This window comes from Eutrigla gurnardus (genome assembly GCF_963514095.1).
Source record: "Eutrigla gurnardus genome assembly, chromosome: 10".
Classification (NCBI taxonomy): domain Eukaryota; kingdom Metazoa; phylum Chordata; class Actinopteri; order Perciformes; family Triglidae; genus Eutrigla; species Eutrigla gurnardus.
Window position 1 is genome coordinate 29,863,386 of NC_139924.1, and position 9,318 is coordinate 29,872,703.

General features: G+C 41.4%; 1 protein-coding gene across 1 annotated transcript; it reads right to left on the minus strand.

Moving 5' to 3' along the window:
- Window positions 1–1,214: 1,214 nt before the first annotated feature.
- Window positions 1,215–8,200, minus strand: kcnj13 (potassium inwardly rectifying channel subfamily J member 13). The gene is made up of 3 exons (XM_084019096.1): window positions 8,001–8,200; window positions 4,867–5,423; window positions 1,215–2,735 (listed from the first exon to the last, which is right to left on the minus strand). Exons 2-3 carry the CDS (start codon window positions 5,381–5,383, stop codon window positions 2,161–2,163), a joined length of 1,092 nt encoding a protein of 363 aa, XP_083875222.1. The 5' UTR covers window positions 5,384–5,423; window positions 8,001–8,200; the 3' UTR covers window positions 1,215–2,160.
- Between the last annotated feature and the right edge of the window lie 1,118 nt (window positions 8,201–9,318).

The following is a 9,318-nucleotide window of genomic DNA, read 5'->3' on the forward strand; positions in this document are numbered from 1 at the left end:
TGAAATTGTACACGTTACATAATGTTGAATTGGATCAAGATTTGTAAATATTTCTATCATTAGCTTCATAGTTATTGTCAACAGATTTAGAAATGTACACAAGGAAGCTTTATGATATATACTATGTTTACATTTGTCTTCAAGCTGCATTCATCTATTTTTATTGGCTCTTTCCTGCATAAAAACAAGCTGACAGAATTTTACTGTCATATATATCATTATCTTATTAAGAAATCCGAGTAACCTTATCATTCATCAGGGTTTAGCTCAGGAGGTAGAGCGGGTTGGCTGGTAACCGCAAGATTGCCGGTTCGATCCCCGGCTCCTCCTAGCTGAGTGCCTGGTGTCCCTGAGCAAGACACCTCACCCTAATTGCTCCTGACGAGCTGGCTGTCGCCCTGCGTGGTTGACTCCGCCGTCGGTGTGTGAATGTGTGTGTGAATGTGTGAATGTCAGTCATTAATGTAAAGTGCTTTGGATAAAAGCACTATATAAATGAGGCCATTTACCATTCATGTATGTGTTCAGCTGATGGATGGCCGATATTCACCCTCATTTAGCTTAAAGTTACTGTGAGGAACTTTTAACTGGTTTCAGGTCGTATGTATGAGATCATCAGTATCATAAATATTTCTATATAGTTGTTATTAATGCTGGTCATTACTGCCACTTGCTTGTATTAAATAATGCAGGTTCAACAGAAACTCCTTCCTGTTAGAACCCACTGCAGTAAAATGGTTCTCTGAAATACAAGTTCTCATAGTAGCTTTAAATATAAACTAATCTTATTGAATAAACTTTAATTTACTTACGTGTTCTGAATAATTAAAGCCTTAAGTCCTTTTTTTCGTGCTGACACAAATCATTGAACTTTGTTAAACCGTCTGATTGATTGGCCTCCTTCCTCTCACTGGTTTAGTTTCATTCTCCAAACGATGAGCTTCACATTCCTTCATGTGTTTGTCTCATCCGTTGTCTCTCTAGGTTTCATGCTGGACTGGAAGCCAAGTATCTAAGGATGGAGGGTGCAATATCAGAAGGTCTGAGGACAGAGGGTCTGAGGACAGAGGGTCTAAGGACAGATGGTCTAAGGAAAGACTGAAGACAGAGGGTCTAAGGACAAGGTGTCTAAGGACAGAGGGGCTGAGGACAGATGGTCTGAGGAAAGAGGGTCTAAGGACAGATGGTCTGAGGAAAGAGGGTCTGCAGACAGACTGAAGACAGATGGTCTGAGGACAGAAGGTCTAAGGACAGATAGTCTAAGGACAGACTGACAACAGATGGTCTGAGGACAGATCATACAAGGTTCCACCTGCTCATCACAATCTAAACTAATCATTCACAGAAATTAATCTGTTTTCAACACTAAGAACATCAACTTCCATTTAAACATTTGATTCAGTGTTGAAAATAATAAAATATTGAGTAGTCAAACTGAATTTAAAATTGATTGTACCACCACATATATATCTTGATCATCCTTAATTCAGTTATAAAACCTCACATGAAAAATAAGAAAAATACAATCTAAATCAATGTTGATCGCATTTAAAAGACAATTAGGTTTTATGTGTGTTTCTGTGGCCTTCAGTTCTATCAGTTATAAGAAACATTCTACTCAGTAAGTGTTCAGATCTCAGAATGATAAAATCAGATCAATAATACAACAAACAGATGGTGATCATCAGATTATGAGACAGTCACAACGTGGTTTATAATCCATCAGGACAGTTTGAGTACGAAAAGGAAGTCCTGTAAGTCAAAGCTGTGAATTGGGTTCAATGTTTACATTCATTAACCAGTTTCTCTTTCCAACCTGTCTGCTGTTTTTTTTTATAGATCGTTTTAGTGATCTGGAGATGTACTGAGATCTCAGCCATTAACCTGAAGAGTATATTATCATAACCAATGACCACAGTCACAAAAAACCCAGATCCAATACCCATAAACAATATTTGTACAAACTGAATTCCCAGAAGTGGTTTGACCTGCTGGTTGAGTCCAAACCAACTGGGTGTATGGAAGCCTGTCAGGGATTCAACCTTGGCGGTTGGGTCAGGGACTCCAAGTGAAATGTTTAGACATAAATTCAGATAACCAAATTAAATCAAGTACCTGCAGCCAAACTATCTACCTCACTGATACATCTCTCAGAACAGATTACTCCATCCGGTCGCTGCCATCCCTGTTAATCTGAACCACACAGTCCTTGTTCAGAGACTCCTTTGAGTGGGCCGTATCAAAGTGCTGGGTGCTAACCAGGTATCTCCCCCGAGTGTCCAGCCCCAAGGCGGGGACAAAACGACGGTCAAACTGGATTTCTTGGCGTAGGTAGGAGGTCCTCTTCTGGCAGGAGTCACCAGTTCCCTCCTGCAAGGCGGACAGGAAGACCACCAGCTCAAAGTGGTTGGATGTACCCTCACACAGGGTGGGATAGAGGGGACTCTGACGGTCCAGGGGGTGGTAAAAGGTAAGTGGGAAGATAAAGAAGGGACAGGGCTGCTGGCCTAGATGATCCAAGTGGAAGTCCAGAGAGGTCTGGTGCAGGGCCTGACCATCAAGCTCCTTGTAGAGCACAGCAGTCACTCTTACATCCACCAGAGGGCGCTGCAGCAGGTTGGTGGCTCGTAGCATGAGGCACGTCTGGCCCTGGTGTTGGCCCACCACCGCCTGGGGGCTGAACTGGATCACCCCTGCTCTCTTCTGAGGACGTGCAATCTTGGCAACAAATGCACCTGAAGGTTAGGACAATATGATATAGTGAGGAGACGTTTAACTTCAATGATGTTTGAGGCTCAGGATGAATACATTTTCAAACCTTTGGCTGTCACCATATTGTTTTTTTTTTTTACTATCGCCATCTCTATCGACATCGCTCCTAAGAAAATTAAAACTGTAGTATAAATCATAAATGATAAGATTTCACAACATCAAGTGTTTACCGTCATGCCTGATGGCTGAATGATTGGATTGATTTTAGCCATGATTTCATCTTGAATTTAAAATCAGTAAGTACAACAGAATGATGAATAATGATAGTTTACAGACCAAAATGTTTCAGTTAACTTTGATGAAACAAGTTAAAGTTGTAAGACGAAAGGCTGGACAACGCTATGGTAGCGACCTGTCAATCACAACCAGTTGTATACGCAGGTATAGTAAGTTGGAAGCAGGTAAGTTGGTATGCTGACACAGATAAGTCATTCCCTCTGATGAGAATCTGTATCTCTCATATAAAACATCGGTCTCTGAACGCTAGTTCTCCTAAGAGACCGTTCCGCACACCAAGCTTTTTTTTTATCCTCGCACCAAGCTCCACAGAATCTTTTACAAACGCTGATGCCATTTTCCAAAAGAGCTGATTGGTCAGTAGGTGGTGCTTTTCTTCACGTTGATCTCTTATCAGGAACATAACCTGCTCTGGAACACTTTGAAATGTTGCTGTTTTCATGACAAAAGTTGAGGAACTCATCAATAGATTTGATTGGCTTCAGTTAGAGTGTACATAAACCAACTCACTGTCATAACTACACCCTTGACCTCGTCTTATATTATGGTATTGAAATCGAACATTACATTTTCTCAAACTTCTTCTTTATTTGACCATTACTTGATAACCTGTGAATTACTATTAGAGGACTTCGCCCCTCTTGGGAAAATCTACTAATCTCAGTGTCTTTCGGACAGAGCTGTAGCTAAGTTTAAGGAAGTGATTCCACCGATCTTTAATTCAATGCCATGTCTTAATGAAATGGAGGATTTCAATGTTAATTTTAATCTTGACTCTCTTATAGATCAATCTGGAATCTTACTGAGAACAACTCTCGACTGTGTTGCTCCTCTAAAAAAGAAAACTATAAAACAAGTTCGCTCCCTAGTATAACTCCCAAAACTCGCAAATTAAAACAAAAATCCCTTAATCACAAAAAATGATCTGCTGCTCCACCAAACTGGAAGAATCCTGCCTAGTCTGGCAAGACAATCTTAAAAATGTATAAGAAGGCTCATCTTTAACAGAGGAAAATAAAAACAACCCTAGATTTCTTTTCAGTACTGTAGCCAGGCTGACAGAGAATCACAGCTCTACTGAGCCATGCATTCCTAGAGATCTGAGTAGTAACGAATTCATAAACTTCTTTAATGATAAAATTCTAGATTTCAGAGACAAAATTACTCACTTCTTGCCTTCAATTGAAACCACGTTACCCTCAAACCTGAAATATATTTGGACTACTTTACTCCAATCAACCGTAACCAACTAACGTCAATGATCTCTTCTTCTAAACCTTCAACCTGTCTCCTAGGCCCGATACCAACCTGGCTACTGAAAGAAGTCTTACCCTTAGTTAGTGTGTCCTTGATCAATGTGTCTTTATTAACAGGCTTTGTGCCACAGTCCTTTAAAGTAGCTGTAATTAAACCTCTTCTTAAGAAGCCTACTCTAGATCCAGGGGTTTTATCAAACTACAGACCAATATCAAATCTTCCTTTTCTCTCTAAGATCCTTGAGGAAGTAGTCGCCAATCAACTGTGTGACTTTCTCAACAATAACAGTCTACTTGAGGACTTCCAGTCAGGATTCAGAGTACATCATAGCACTTTGAAAATCCTGAGCATGTTCTAGTCCTGCTCCATGTGGAAAGTGTCCCGAGATTACTTTTGTTGTGATATGACACTATAAATGAAGTTGAATAGAATTGAATTAAACACTCAAACAACCTGCAACTACAAATGTGATGGTGTGAATTAAATATCGTGTTACTTTGTGTCATCCTACACTTATAATGTATATAATTATAACATAATAATTTGCCCATTTTTTTATCCAGTTCCGGTCCCAACCCGTGCATTGGGAATGAGTCGTACCTGTAATAAATGCTTCCAGCATCAGCCCCAGCAGCATCTGCACAGCCAGCAGGGCTATGGCACTGGGACAGTCCCCACTGGGGAACATGGTGCCATAGCCAATGGTCAGTTGGGTCTCCAGGGAGAAGGAAAAGGCAGCAGTGAAACTGGTTATGTGCTTCACACAAACCACATGGCCCTGTGGGGGGGCATCGTGGTCCTGCACGGCCAGGTCTCCATTCAGGTGGGCCAGCATGTACCACAGGCAGGCAAACAGCAGCCAGTGGGCCAGGAAGGAGGCACAGAAGGCCAACAGGACCCACCTCCAGCGCAGACCCACCAACAGGCCCCACAGGTCCTGCAGGGCCAGCAACCAGGCTCTGCTTAAGGCCCCGCGCCACGATCCTGAAGAACACAGAGGTGGACGAAGGGCGCAGTGTCCATCTTTGGTGACCAGACGTTGGCGGGGGGGGGAGGACAAGAGAGGAGAGGAGGACGCCTTGCCACCCAAAATGTTGCTGTTGGATTTGGTTGTCATGGTTGCAGGTGGCTCTTAATGAGGACGGGTCAGGATGATCCTGAAATGATAAAAGGACACTCTCAGTCAGTATCAGTATCATCTCTGTGTGTCCAACACAGCGATCTGAGATGTTGCTAGCTATTCAACACACAGACTGAAAGCAAACTGTTAGCTTCGCCCAGTTAGCTGAGAGTTAGGAGCTTCAGAAAGCGTTGAGGACTTTTTAGATTACATAACTTACTGCCGTCAACTGCTCTAGAACCTAATAATATCTGCTGAAACTTTAAGTGCTTGGTTTTACATTCCTGTCAGCTGTAAAATAATGTACAAATCAACCTTCAATATCTAACTTGGGTCCAGACAGAAATGTCTCAACAATGATTGGATGGATTCATCCTCCTCAGGATGAATTCTAATAACTTTTTTATTAGAATTCGAGTCGAACTCATGTTAGTCCACATTTCTGCTTTCTTCATCCCAAATGGATAAAACTGTCTGATTGTAGTTGACAAACCTTCAAGAACCTTTTTTGATGGACCAAAGTTAGCAATAAATAGTAACTAAGCTAGGCTAAAGAAATACAGATGCATCATGTTTTAGTGTGAGTAAACAGTAAAGCTCATCTCCTCATTATGTATCTTTAGACCTGGAAGTGAAGCTGTATGTACCACAGATCTCATTTAAACAGGACATATGTGCGTGTGAGCTCCGTCCTGACAGGCAGACAACTACATTCCAGCACTCGTCAGAGTTTCTATTTCTATGTCAATATTGTTGCCAGGAGATTAGAGCAGGTCCCAGCTGGGAATCTGTCTGAAGAACACAGCGACATGCAGAGTAGGAATGCGTCTTTCATCTGCAGGGAGCTTTAAACTTACTGCACTACATGGTTCTCATGCACTCATCTGCTTCCCCAACTACAGTATACATTCACTATCAGTTCACACATTCACTGAGTGTGCACTTGCAACTTTTACTGATGCATTTGTTGTTGACTTTGCATTTAAAGTTAAAACACAAGGACAAGAGCAGTAAAAATGTAATAATAAATCATAGATTAGCATAGTTAGGAATTAGTCACAATAACGATGAATAAAATGAAATGTATTCATAAACTGGTTCGTTTTTAAGCATTTTCAACAAGATTAAAGTTTAAAAACATACATGAAAAAGAGACTTGGACAAATGTTGTAGGTGTGCTAGTCGTCATTAACTAAAGAAGTATTTCTCTGTCAACCAACTGGGGACTTTTCTGGGACATAACCTGAAGCAGCATTCTGGTAAAGAAGAGAACGTGTAGTAAGAAGCCTGTGGTTGGTGGAAAGAGTCGTCAAATGAGGTTCATATGCTGAATGTATAACATGAATGTTCAACACATGATGGACATTTCACAAATTAAAACTACATTTTAACATTACTGATGGATATTTCCTGGATTCATTGTTCAAGTGGAGCAATGGTTATATCTGTGTTTGGGACGTTGGACTTATGAAGACGTTGTTGCTGCCATCTCGCATGTCGCCGTGTTCAGGATACATTTAGTTACTTAAAGATGGTAGTTTATGTGAAAAAGTAAAATAATCTTTTGCCTCAAGTCACTTTATCTATCCATAACCTTAACAAATGCCAAACGTTTTAACAATAGAAAAACATGGATTTATAATGTATCAAATAATAAAGCTTTCGAGTGCAGTTTTGCAGATATGTTCGTTGTAAATCTTTGCCTCATAGTCTGGGGGACGTTATGTTCCAGATGCAGATACATAGAATTAGAATATTATAATTATTGTTGCTATACGTTTACATTTTAAAGAGCCATTCAGACTGTCCAGCTGTCCTGTGCCTGCATCCTTTGGATAAAATGTGGCAATTATGCAGTTTAAATAATGTCTGTCTGTGTTTATTTCTCAACTCCTATTATCAACTTTGAGGTTCATAAATGGAAGAAAACTTCTGAACTAAAGTATAAATCTTTATCAACCATGAGACATTTACTGTCTTCATTTACTTTCACATATGCATATTTTTGATAGATCTTCTTCTTGATCTTCACTTCATGCTAGTCAAATTTCACATCCATAACTTAAACTCAAAGTATTATTCCAGAACAATCTATTGATAATGTTGAACGATGCAAACAAACAGGACTTTGTGTAAGTGAGGAGGGTCCAGTCCCCGAGGCAGCAGGAAGACTTAGACGTACTGTAATGATGGCGACGCGTGACACTGCTGCGTCAGCCATTTTCCTATCTATCTGTGCTGACGTAGAAGTTAAGACAGCAACTTAGTGGAAAAGTCTCTGAAAAGTAGAGGCTCTATGTAACATTCAGTGTGCAGCTGTTCACCTAACGTCACTTCATCACACAACATCACACAACATAAGACAACAACATGGAACAATAAAAGGCAGATCATTGAAAGGACGTGACTTTCAGATGCCCTTGTGTTCTCTAGAATCTGGACCAGCCAGTTAGTTTACCACCTCTGGGTACTGTAGGTTGATTTATCCGATAAAAACACTTTCTTTCATGCACTTATCATTGATGTCATCGGACAGATCCATGGATCAAGTAGATCCACTGAGATCACATCCACAGACTCACTTTGGGTTCACAGCTCTGGAGTTTGTACTCACCTAGAGTTGCAGTGAGGACTTAACTGGGGCACTCTGACCTTGTTCACCTTAGAACTGGTCTGAGGTCTGGTGAGTGGTTAAAGGGGCCGAGGCAGATGGAAAGACTGCCGCTGGTTCCTCGGAGGACTGGCTATAAAATCCCAGAGAACTCCCGAGCAGAACGTTTTCTTGGTGTGGGAGCTCGACGCTCCTCCGATCTGCAGCTTCCAGCTCCGGGGCGAGGATGATTCAATCGGTCACATTACCCTGCATGGAGCCTATTAGTGTTCCCGGAAGACAGAGGACAGAGGGGGGAGAACAACACCTTGTCACAGTTCATTCAAAGAGCTGCTTGTTGCTGCTTAGTGTCCTGCAGCTGCTGCTGCCAGACGTTGCTGCATCTGTGTGTGTGTGTGTGTGTGTGTGTGTGTGTGTGTATGTGTGTGTGTGTGTGTGTGTGTGTGTGTGTGTCTGTCTACGTGTGTTTTCTTTCCTGTCACATCAAAAAGAAACATCCCAAACCCTCACAGAGGCTTTTTCCTTCAATTCAGTCTGGTCTTTGGTATCTTTGGAAACCAGTGAAATTCCAAATAAATGGTGGATGTGAAGTATACTTGGCTATACAACATGATAGAAAATCAGTGGTTTTCTCCTCATTCATTAAACGGACACGTTACTTCATCAATGTGTGACCTCACAATAGTTCAATATTGACACATGACTGGAGGTCAGAGATCAACACTGTTGAACTGGCCGGCTGTGATAAAACTGAAACAATTTACTTTTATGAAGCTTTAGATTTGGTGTCTAATCTTGTCATTGGAATTGTATATTATATTTGATATTTATAGTATTGTTGTTATTATGTCCTGTATTTCTTTCATTCAACATCAACCCATTGCTGTTACAACTGCTATCACTGTCACGTTTCACAGAAAGACAAGCCAGAACCCAATAGCACAACACGTAAAAAAAACAGTTCAATGACAAGCAGGGGTCAAAGCAGCTAATCAGTCAGCGAAGCAAACAAATCCAGAAGCTGCAGGCAAAAGGGAGAAGCGTCAAATCCAAAGGGCAGTTCAGAAACAGGAAGAGGCAGGATGAGACCCAGAAATACAGACTGCTGGAGCGCTAGGTCAGGACAGTAGACTATCTGGCAAGGAGCTGAAGGAATGAACTGGTATACACAGACAGAGGAGTTGATTAGCCGATGAGGAGCAGGTGGACTGATGAGATGACCAGCCTATTTATGGTGGTGGGGCAGGCCAGGTGAATGGAATCAGAGCAGGAGGGAGTTGCAGAGTCTGAAATGACATGAGAGTTAGTGGCAAAGCAGGAC

Coding starts and splice junctions, on each gene's coding strand:
- kcnj13 (XM_084019096.1), bottom strand. CDS start 5,383: ATGACAACCAAATCCAACAGCAACATTTTGGGTGGCAAGGCGTCCTCC. Junction 2,736..4,866: donor GCTGGAAGCATTTATTACAG/GTACGACTCATT, acceptor CCTAACCTTCAG/GTGCATTTGTTGCCAAGATT.